At 39.6% G+C, this 12068-nt stretch overlaps 1 protein-coding gene across 2 annotated transcripts in view; it reads right to left on the bottom strand.

Annotated features, from left to right (window-relative positions):
- GRIA3 (glutamate ionotropic receptor AMPA type subunit 3) overlaps positions 1-12068 on the bottom strand; it is a 315030-nt gene that overhangs the window by 241229 nt on the left and 61733 nt on the right. For both annotated transcript variants that reach the window (XM_025373321.1, XM_025373320.1), the window contains exon 3: positions 4205-4444. In XM_025373321.1, the coding sequence (XP_025229106.1) occupies positions 4205-4444 (240 nt within the window). The remainder of the gene's footprint in view (positions 1-4204; positions 4445-12068) is intronic.

Here is a 12068-nt window from a genome sequence, read left to right as displayed (position 1 = left end):
TTTCTCGTCTCTCTTCTGTAATTTAAAATATTCTAAAATTATATTTTCTATTGTAATTTCTCCCTGTAATTTTTATTACTAAAGCAACAGATGATCATTGCACAATACAAGAAAATACAGAATACTCAATATTTTAAACAACTGTACCAAGTGGTTGGTATGATTTATAAATTGGGTTTGCTTTCCCTTCCTTCCTTCCTTCCTTCCTTCCTTCCTTCCTTCCTTCCTTCCTTCCTTCCTTCCTTCCTTCCTTCCTCCCCTCTCTTCTTTCTCTTCCCTTGCTCTCTTCTTTCTTTCTTCCCTTCCCATTCTCCCTCCTACCCATACCCATCATTCCCTCCTTCTTTATTTTTCTTTCTTTCTGTCTCTCTTTCTTTCAGTCCACTGTTGAAAAACAGACATGGGCTTATTGTTGATGAATCACCAAAGGAGGTTGGAAAACACTAAGTAGGCACACAGGGATGTGCTATGTACTAGGGGAGGCACAAAGTATAAATCTAGGGGCTAGCCAGTTGTTTATTATCACACCAGAGAGAAATGCTTGGGAAGGTATAGTATAGAGCGTACTCAGTTAAATAACAGCAGAAGGCAGTTATAGTCAATGCCAGATGAATGACATGGACAAAAGCATTCTGTGGGTGTTTAGAGGTGGGTAAGATCTCTGCTCCTCAAAACTAAGTCTCCTCCTCCTCAAAATAAGTCTCCTCCTGTCCAGTCACCTCAGTAAATGGCATCACTATCTTCCCATCTTACCCAGTCTCTCAAGCCAAACACATAGCAATCATCCATGAATCCTTCCTCTCCTTCACATCCCACAGTCAATCTGTCCCCTAGTTCTGTTAATTCTGTCTCCAAAGCGTACTTCAACTCCATCTCTTTTTCTCCATCTCCAGCTTAGTCCAAAGCTGCCATCATTTCTCATCTAGATGACCACAATGGACTTTCAATTGGTTTCCCTTCTTTTTTACTTGCACAACACTCTGTTCTTTACAGAAATTTAGATCATGTGACTCCCTTGCTCAGAATCCTCCGATGACTTCCCACTGCAATTAGAATAAAATTCGTACTTCTCAGCATGGCTTCTGTTTATACTCTATGGCTATGATCTGGTTCTTGTCTACCTCTACAGTCTGCTCTCAGGCCACTTTCTACCTACTTGTTATCCTTTAGCCATACTGTACTTCTTTCAGTTCCTCAACCATGCCATGTGACCTTTGCATTTGCTATTTCTACTGCTTGAAACTATTTCCCTCTATTCTTCACATGGCTGCCTCCTTCCAATCCTGTAGTTCTCAGCTTAAATGCTCCTTCTCAATGAGGCCATCACTGAACATCCTTTGGAAATTAAGCCCTATCCATTATTATCTGTCTCTTTTCCTTCATAGCACCTTATTTAAATGTGCAATTATTTTATTTGTTAATTTACTTGGTTTTTGTCTATCTCCATCATTAGAATGTAGGTTTATAAGGCAGGAACCATATCTAACCATATTCATGTGATTTTTATTGTAGCTTTAGCATCTATTACATTAATGAATCATTTTGAGCTGAAGTGGTCAAGGAAGGCTACCTTGGGGAGGTAGAGTTTGAGGCAGGTTTTGAAAATTGGAAGAATGGGCATGATTACTATATATCAAGATGAAGGAGACAATTCCAGGTAGTAATAAAAGTATGATTGCTGAGGCAGGCATGGTTCTGGTGCATTTAGGCAGCAGTGGAAAATGGGAGCTTCCTACAATGGGAGGTTCTCACTGGGTAGCATAGGGAGAATGGGTTTTCTAGTTGGTTGAGGCATAATCATGTCAAATCTTGAAGAACAGACTGCTTTTTTCAATGTGGGCAATAGAAAGCCATTGAAAATTTTAGAACAGGATCTTAGTACAGTAATGTAAGAAGGCTTTTCAAGGGATAAATTGGTGTAAAAGTTTATGGGAAGTACTTCTTAAGCAGAGTGGATTAGTCCCACCAGCTAAATGGCTGCAGGGGAAAAATATAAAGTTACATGAGTCAGAAAGCTTTCTTTGACTCCGAGACCACAGACTTGTCCAAACTATTTAGTTAGATGATTAGAGAAAAGATGCAAGGGTAAGAAATAGATTGATGGTCTTTTCCTCCCATTCTTCTAGTAGAGAGCTAATGAGCAGAGAAGGGTCACGCGAAATGAGGATAAAATTCATTAATTGTGTCTTCTGCTTTTGAATAAATGAGAGGTACAGTGTTGGTGGAACCGATATTTAGTTTTTAAAATGTTTCAGGAGAGAAGTGGCCTGGCTTACAAACTTCAGTTCTGAAAACGAAACTGATATGCACTAGATTACGCTGTATACGGTACATGGAAACAGGCTTATTTATCCTCAGTGTTTGGACAAAATGAAATTTATTAAAATTTGTCAAATGATGAATTAGAACATTTAAGCTATTTTGTATCTCAGTCAGACAGGGCTCTACCTGAACACACAGTTCCTTCCTGGCCCTGCCGTTTGCTTGTTTTCTTTTCCCCTCCCCAAAGCCCCATCTCCCTTCTCTCTTGCAACCCATAACTTATCTATCTTTCAAGGTTAGCTTCTCTAGCAAGCTTTCTCTGAAAACTCTACTTTTCTGGAGTGCAACCTTTCCACAATTCTTAAAGTAATCAGAGTATACAGCGTAGCACTCAATTTGATATTGTTCTGCGTTGTTCATGAATTGCTTTATAAATATCTTTTTCTGTCCACACCCCCTTGAAACCATATTATATATGCATCTATCACAGGATTGGAGACCACCACTGGGGGTTGATAATGGCTTATAGAATGGATTGACTAACTGATAATATATAAGTTAGGATTAGTAGCAAGATACAAAGTGTCAGTATCTGGTCAAATATCTCAAAAAAAAAAAAATCACAGAATTGTAGAATATAACATTAAGAAGGAACACACCTTAGGTGAGGAGGCCAAGTCCAAGAGCATGTCAATGAGTTGGTCAAGGTCAACTTGTTAGTGAGTTAGTTAGTGACAGAGCTTGGACTAGACCTCTGGTCTCCTGCTTCAGGTTCATGAAATTTGATGACAGTTTGGAGGTAAGTACAATAGGGAAATACAGGCCTAAGTATTTGCTATTAAGATTTCATGATGCAGCAAAATGAGAGTAAAGTGAAGAGGGTTCTGGATTCCCAAGAGCAGAATGGCCGTTCAAGTTAAGTTACTTAGAAGGACCTCTTCTCCAGGTACCCCTCAGGCAGATAAGTCTTTCATGTAATCCTTCTGAGTTTAAAAATTCTGAGTTAGGGAGAATCACCCCCAGCCTATAAGCGGAACCACAGGCAAATGACTGATTAAGTAACATTGTCTTCTGGAATATCTTGGTGATAGGATCCCTTGGTTTTACCGAGGAACCCGTCAAAGACAACTGGGTGTTGGAGGGGCCTGATTAGATGAATTATGATGTGTGTATCTAGCAAATTAATCAATAGACCTTACTGTATATTATTTAAGATCAGACTCTTAATTTCTGAGCCTGTTTTAATAGAGTGTATCCTCAATATATTGTCTCATTATTAGAGGAGACTGGGCATGTTTAGGGTGGTGTGGCCATAGACGGTCTCACTATTTAAAACAAAACAAAAACAAAACAAAAAATCAGTCCCCAAAGCCCAGTTTAGCTGTCTCACTCATTATTTCTGTCAGATAATTGTTGAGGCCTGCTAAGCTGAAAACCTAATGTGATCTGATGGAACAAGTCCTGGAAGCAAGAGACATTGCTACCAGTCCCATTTTAGTGGTTAAACTGCTGTATGAAAAAGCACTTGGACTTCAGCTGTCTCATCTATGAAATGGGGATAATTACAGTTTCCGACAGGATTTATTTTCCAAAACTTTCCAATTTAAGCCTCTCTCTACTTCGATTAAGCTGCTTTTACTTCATACATTTTAGACCAGATAAAATTTTTGAGGGGGAGGAGTTCTTTTTCGACAATTGTGACTCAACCAAGAGGGTATTCCAAACTGCTTTTTCAGGGAGAGCCTACATAGCTTGAAAAATTAGGTTCTAAAATTACTATTAATTTTATTTTTAATCTTAATCTTTGATTTATTTGGAATATTAAATACAATTTTTAAAGAGAATTAGATTTTATTTATTGGAAGCAAAGGGCACATGAGCTGAGGCAGTTTGAACACAATTACATGAATATCTAAAGAGGATAGCAGATGCCTCTTCTTACCTCGTTCTGTGTCATAGAGGTACACAAACTTCTCCCACTTGTAATGACCCAGAAGACTCAGAATAGCGCCCTTCAAGGCTGGGCGCATCTGGATGACAAACTGCACATCTGCGTCAGTGGGGAAGCTAGGCGTAACAAAGGACGTGTGCAGGGCCCCACAGAAGGAGGTCAGGGTGTTCATTGACATCTGGTCATAGAATCCAAAGATGGCATACACCCCTCTCGAGAACTGGGAGCAGACTGCAATGAGAAAAAGAGAAAAAGATTCAATAGCTCCATGGTCCTTTGCTGCAGCGTGTAGGGTTAGAAATACAATGTACAATTAGGCCCCAAATTGCATACTTCAAAAGAAAACCTCTAGAAGCCCCTGAAAACCCAGTTACCCAACAGGAGAAGAGTAAGAAAGGAAAGAGAATTTGATACAGGTACACATTCTCTATGTGTACAATGAGCTGGAAACTAAGAAAATGTGGGAAAAATAGAGGTGAAGGTTGTCTTACTCCCTTTCAAAACCCTCCCGGCTCATCTCCAAGGCATTCAGTGCTCTTGAACTTCCACTTTAGCTGCCCAGGGGCCTCTTAGTGTACTAATGCGGCCATCAAACTACAATTGTTTTGTGTGCCACCCTTCATTCCTTTTTCTCATAGGTGACTGAGAATTTAGTCAGACAGCTGCTAATGTGTCTGCTAGGAAATGTGTTACCCTTCAGGTTACATAATGCCTTAGCCACAGTTATGTTATTATTAAGGCCCTTAATGTGGGCTATTAATTTAGATGATTTAAGCCTCCGGGCAGGCAATAGGAAGACTGTCCTTTCAGTGCTCATTGAGTCACAGGGGTTAGGTAGCTGCCTATTCTGCCCATGTGTAATTGGGAAAGTTCTATCTTAATCCTTTTGCGTGTATCTTATAGACTCCACTAGCCACATGTAGAATTTTCACACATCCCCCTCACAGTTGTCACCTTTCCTTCATTTCAAAGTGGGCCACATCGCTGCCTCTTCTCTCTTCTGGCCCATAAGAGCTTAAACAATGTGAACCAATTTTAATATTAGCTTCAGTAGAACATAATTAGCAAAGCAAATCAGCTACAACAACACTGTGGCGCATTCACAAACAAAGTGGAAATGATCTTTAGATTGTCTGCACCACTGCTTACTTCCATTCATGTGAAGCAGACATAACAGGCATAATGAGGTGTGATTTAAGGGGTTCTGCATAGTCTCCCTTACCTACTAGAAAACTCTAAATACCACTGTTAAGTTTACTTCTTCAGGTGTTTAAAAGAATTCTGTGGCCTGGGAGAGGGATTAAATAGAATCTTATTTAGCAGTTACTGTGGTAACATAAATTAATGTCTGATTAGATGCCAGGATGAGTGGGAAAGCAGGTGGGTAAATTTTGATGGGGATGAGAGAAGAGAATGTGTAGGGGGTCTGGAGTCCTCCCTGAGAGGAGAAAGAGTGAAGACATTGGACACGAAAAATAAAGAAGGTATTGAAAGCATGAAGGCAGGTGGAAAACCAATTTAATTCATTTCTTGACCCTGTTGTGAGAGATAGAGAGTTCTCAGTGGATGTGGTATTTTGCTTTCCCTGCATTTGATTCGAATCTATGTTGATTAGGGCTGTTCTCTTTTTATCAACCAAAGTCATTAGCCATTAGCTTGAGGGTAGCATTTCAAAAGTGATTATCAGTCACTTAACCATCTCCATCATAGGAAACAATAGTCTTCAACTTGAAGAATTCTAAGTGACCCTCAAACACATGCACAGGAAAGGTCTTTATATTAAAAGGAAAAATCCGGCGCGGTGGCTCACGTCTGTAATCCCAGCATTTTGGGAGGCCGAGGCAGGCGGATCACGAGGTCAGGAGATCAAGACCATCCCAGCTAATACGGTGAAACCCCGTCTCTACTAAAACTACAAAAATTAGCCGGGCGTGGTGGCCGGCGCCTGTAGTCCCAACTACTTGGGAGGCTGAGGCAGGAGAATCGCTTGAACCCGGGAGGCAGAGGTTGCAGTGAGCTGAGATCGCGCCGCTGCACTCCAGCCTGGGTGACTGACAGAGCAAGACTTCATCTCAAAATAAAATAAAATAAATAAATAAATAAATAAATAATAAAATAAAAAATAAAAGGAAAAATCCAACTAGAGAGTGAATCTGGGGTACTTCATGACAAGAGCCAAAGGGAGTACAATACTCAGAAACAAAAGGGATGTCTTGATTATCACCAAGGGTGATGCTAAGAAAAGTCCCATTCTCAAATTAATCCTGTAAGTGGAGAGTTTTGCAATACAAGTCAAATCTTGGCCAGTGCACATAGTGTTCTGTACAAAATTGACAATAACATCCAATAATAATGATAATAGCCATTGGTAATAACAGCCAATAATAATGATAATAGTATTTAGCCAGGCACTATACTAAGTACTATGCAAATATTTTTTCATTTAATATTCTCATCAGCTTTATGAGGTATTGCTATTATTCCTATTTAACAGATAAAAATTCTGAGACAAAAAAACCTGTTCTAGCTATTAAGCAGAGGAGCTAGAATTTGAATCTGAGTGTGCTTGACCCAAAACTCACACTCACATGTACTCAAATCCAATAAGGTTATTAAAAAGTAATTATTGCTCCACATGAGATAGGGTTTACAGGTTTAGCAAATAAAAAGATTTTCAATTAAGGTTGAATTTCAGGTAAATAATTTTTTAGCATAAGTATGCCTCAAATTCATACATACACTAAAAACATAATTTGTTGTTTATCTGAAATTCAAATTTAACTGGGCATCTTGTATTTCATCTGTCAACCCTAGAAAGAACCCCTGCTTACTAATAATGGTCATGGGCTGGAAGACTAGAAAAGCAATCATGGCCCTTCAACCAAAATGATTCAAAGGGTAGTTGGTAATTTTCAGATCCATACCAACTGGAAAAGAAAAATTAGGATCCATGAATCCTATACAAAAATAATCTCATGGGAAAATGCAACATATTTTCAGCAAGGAGAACTCCAAGCTGACTAGATTATGGGCAATAATTGAGGGGTAATATAAACTTAAAAAGAAGGATCCACTTTCAGTTTCAAAAAGCTCTTGAAATAGTGGTAGGAAACAGAAGATAAGTGGCAAGGTTCTGGTTATTATTTAAAAAAATCTTGTATTGCTCTTCTAATCATTGACCTTGAACTCGGGGTGCAGAATTAATTAATCATTATTAGTTCATACATGGACTTTTCATATTTTATTTATTGCATTTATTTATTTATTTAGACTATAATGAACACCTATAAACCCATTACCCAACTTGAGAACTATAACATTACTGATAAGTTACTTTTATCTGTGTGGTCCTCCTCTAGTCCATCTCCCTGTATTGATAACACTCCTCCCCGCTACCCCTGCCCCAGGTAACTACTATCATGAAATTTGTATTTATTATTACCTTGGTTTTAAAAAATACACAAACACATACACCTAAACAATACATTATTATTTTTGCTTGTTTTAAAGCTTTATATTCAAGGGAGTAATATTGTATATGTGAAACCCAGATTTTGGTAAATCTTTATGAGTTGTCTCCAGGAAGGTGAACCCAGTGAAATCTTTAAGCCTGTATATTATGACAAGAAGAATGAGACAAAAGAAGAACTTATAAAAATGTGTGGGGAGCCTGTGTGAGAAAACCCACTGAAACTTAAAATTTCCAAACTAAGCATACAGCTCTGGTTGTGACTCAGACAAGGGACTCAGGAATATTTATAGATCAGTGGCAATCCTTGGGGAATAATATGCTACCATGGTACAAAAGGTAGATCCACTGTCTTTTGGTGGTGGACATCAGTAAGAAGAGTTTAGGTGAAAATCAGGAAACATTCGACTCCCTTCATATAAAACAGAAGTACAACTGTCCTGAAAATATTGACCCCTGTGCTCCACCCACTCCAACATAGACAGACATCAATAGAAGACCTCTGGAGAATTAGCCCAATGGGGAAGACAACTGCCATATGAGGACAGTGGTAATGGCCTCTGAAAGAAGCTGGGGCATGGGGGACCTGTGAAAGGCCTTTCACAGCAGATCCTAGGCCTGTTCCTGGCTGTCAAAAGTAGGGTTGAATGGAACACTGAGTTGACCCACCCACAATGTGTATGATTTTAGATTCTTAGAATGTTTGAGCTAGAAGGAACTTAAGTATTTTTTATTCACTTGTTTCTCAAGCATAGTTTTTAGTGGTGAAATCCTTTCTCCAAATTAAATTTTATATGGAAAAGTTTAGTTTACAAAAGAGACAGTGGAGCTCTTCTGATAGTTTCACTGGTCTGATGTCTCCCTATCATAAAGAAACTATGACACAAAGGGAGGAAGTGTCTTACACAAGGTCACACAAGAATTATGAACTAGTCTCTTAGAAAAGCTTTACTGGCATCTCCTCACCATCCCTACTCCAGAGCTATCTTGTGCAGTGTGGGTCAGGATTCACCTGCATGAAAATGACTTACCTTCAATGCCTAGCCCTCAGACAAGGTAGCATAGATGGTTCTACCAGAGTTTTCCCATGATTCATCTGCCAGCTGCTTCCCTCAGCTCCCTCCAGCCCCAAATAACAGCAGTGAGAGCTGGTTGCAGATTGGTGATGTTTCGGGAATCATGATTCTTTTGGGGGATGTCTGTTTCCTTTATTTGACTCCTTAATGAACCACACCTTTTTTTTAAGATGGAGTTTCGCTCTTGTCGCCCAGGCTGGAGTGCAATGGCCCGATCTCGGCTCACCACAACCTCCGCCTCCCAGGTTCCAGCAATTCTCTTGCCTCAGCCTCCCAAGTAGCTGGGAATACACACATGCGCCACCACGCCTGGCTAATTTTTATATATTTAGTAGAGATGGGTTTTCTCCATGTTGGTCAGGCTGGTCTCGAATTCCCAACATCAGGTGATCCACCCGCCTCAGCCTCCCAAAGTGCTGGGATTACAGGCTTGAGTCACCACGCGCAGCCTCACACCCATTTCTTTATCTCAGAAGACTGGTAAAATGGTGATGGAAGAAATGTTTGTCTTGGCAATCTTATAAAGACATGAAGTGCAGAGGGAAGGGCAGCAGCTTTGGAGGCAGATCTTGATTTCAATCATGGCTCTGCCAGTCATAAGCTGCGTAATTTTGCGCAAGTTATTTGACCTTTCTGAGCCTCAGTATAGAATGGTTATTACATAGGCAGGTTCTAAAGTTAGACCATATAGGTTGAAATCCTGTATCCTTTACTTATTAGGCAAGTTACTTAATATCTCTGTGCCTCTGGTAGAGTTTCTTCATCTGTAAAATTGGGATAATGACAGTACCTGTTTCAGCATTGCTGTGAAAGTTAAAGTATGTTAATTCACGGGCAGCACTTAGAACAGTGCTTAGCATATAACAGACATTCAATTAATACTAGCTATTTATTCATTCATCAAATACTTATTGAGTGTCTACTATGTGTCAGGCAGTGTTATAGATGTTGGGAGATGCAGGAGTGAAAAAGATCCTGTCCTCTTGGGACTTACAGACTAGTGAGGGGAAAATACAATAAATGAGACAAATAAATAAAATATGAAGTATATCAGCTTCACCTCTCTCTCTCTTTCTCTCTCTCTCTGCATACTTTGCCCTCTTTTAGCTCTATTGTGTTATCCTCCCCACAGTAACTATTGCCCTCTATCTCACACTGAGTCCCAGGATGTCACTTTCCGTCTCTTTCACCTTTCCTATCCATTTCTTCTTTCCTAGTCTCACTTCTGAGCAATAATGGGTTAAAGAAACTCTGCTAATTTGGCTCAAGAAGATGCCATTGTCCTCTGTCTCTTCCCTCCCTGTATAATGCCTTTGTGCTGGTGAAATGCTGTGCCTACCTGGGGCCTCTGTGCCTTCTCGGTGTGAAATAGCTTGGTTGTCTGTCTCCTAAGAGTGCCTGTCTCTGTATATTCCCAGTAAGAAAATACCAACTTTTTCTCATTGAAGATGTCATTTCTAACTACATTCTGGATTCCTGGGGACTCTAGTGTAGCTCCCCAGCTGCGTTCCCTTCAATGGTGAGTGGCAAGCAAGGCTGTAGCCAGCTGTCATGCTTTTATTTATAGTCCCTGAGCCTGTAGGGTCGAGACAGGTATTGTTAATGTACAGTGTGGCACCTAATTATACCACCCATATTCCAAAAGGCATCATTACAAAAATGTCAAACAACTTGATTACCTCAAAGTTCAGAATAACAATATTGCATATCATTTACAGAACACTTTTCATACCTTTTGAATCAAGGGGAAAAGAGGGAAACTGAAGTCTCTTGCTGATTTAATGATCACATTTAAAGCAAGCAGGAAGACGAAAAATATAGCTATGAAGAAACTCATAGAGCTACATCACAACAAGGTTCTCCAGGTAATTCCTTCATAGTACAGTGAATTCCAGTGTATCAAAGAAACTTAGAGCTAGGGGGGACCTTGAGAGATCATATAGTCTGGTGGTTTCTAAAGCTGTGATATTAGTAATTGGTGGAGTTACCAGTGTAAGGAAATAAATGTATGCTGTGTTCTGTTGTGTGTGTTGGAGTAGGGTAGACAATTGTTTTTTTTGGAAAGACGGTCCTTTTCTCTATATAATTTCTACTCTTTAGTGCTATATGTAGTCTTTATCTTCTGAAATGATGACGTTGATGATAAATGATGATGATGTCTATCACATAGGAGATATATTTATACATCTATATATCTTATGTGGTAGACCAAATAATGGCTCCCCAAAAGATGTCCATGTCTGAATCTCAAAGTCTCTGAATTAAGTTATACGGCAAAGGGAAATTAGGCTGTAGATGAGATTAAGGCTGCCAATCAATGGACCCTAAAATATCAAGATTATCCCCGATTATCTAGGTGGCCCAGTGTAATCACAAGCTTCTTTAAATGTGGAAGACAGAGGCAAAACGAGAGTCGGTATGAGAGTAATGTGACAAGGGAAAGACTTGCCTGGCCATTGCTAGCTTTAAAAGTGGAAAGGGGCCACAAGCCAAGAAATATGGGTAGCCTCTAGAAGTTGAAAAAGACAAGAAAACAGGTTCTCCCTTAGGGCTTCCAGATAGGAACACAACCCTGCCGACACGCTAGTTTTAGCCTGGTGAGAACTGTACCAGACTTCTGACCTATAGAACTGTATGATAATAATCTTGTGTTGATTTAAGCTATTAAGTTTGTGGTAATTTTTTACAGCAGTAAATAGAAAGCTAATACATTTAACACAGCACAATCAAAAGGTTGGTAACTCTCTGGATCAATGTACACCTGCCCTACCTTTTTCCCCCTAAAATATTATTAATCTGATAAGTCCAAAAGGTTGGAAATGAATTATGTAGTCCAAAATCCCATTCAATAAATGAGCCACGTTCCATGAGGTCATATTGCCTCTCCTTGAATCCATCCAGTAACAAGGGAGCTCACTACGAAGCGCAGCTCTGATGGCTAGGGAGCTTGTCCTTAAATTGAACCTAATTTTACTCGTTGGGCCTCTTGAGTGCCACACTGTAGTCTCTCTATGCTGCCTTCTTCCTGTCAGGCTAAACATCTGCTAAGATTCCATTTCCTCTTAAATCCCTGCCACCTCCATCAATTATCATTCTAACTCCTTTATCACTATTATTAATGATGGGATAATAAAGACATTGCAGTCTTCAGCTTCTGGAACCGAGTTTCTGTTCCCATCCCTCTACTGAACCGCTCTCTCAAGTTCGATGATGACTTCTTCACTGTCAAATCCCCCTCTATTCATAGACGTTGTTCAAATGGATTGCTGAGCCACATTTGATATTGTTGGCTAAATCTTCCCCCTTGAAA

Source organism: Theropithecus gelada, chromosome X, assembly GCF_003255815.1.
Source record: "Theropithecus gelada isolate Dixy chromosome X, Tgel_1.0, whole genome shotgun sequence".
NCBI lineage: Eukaryota > Metazoa > Chordata > Mammalia > Primates > Cercopithecidae > Theropithecus > Theropithecus gelada.
Note: the sequence above shows the minus strand (reverse complement) of the source record. Positions and strands in the feature narration are given on the sequence as shown.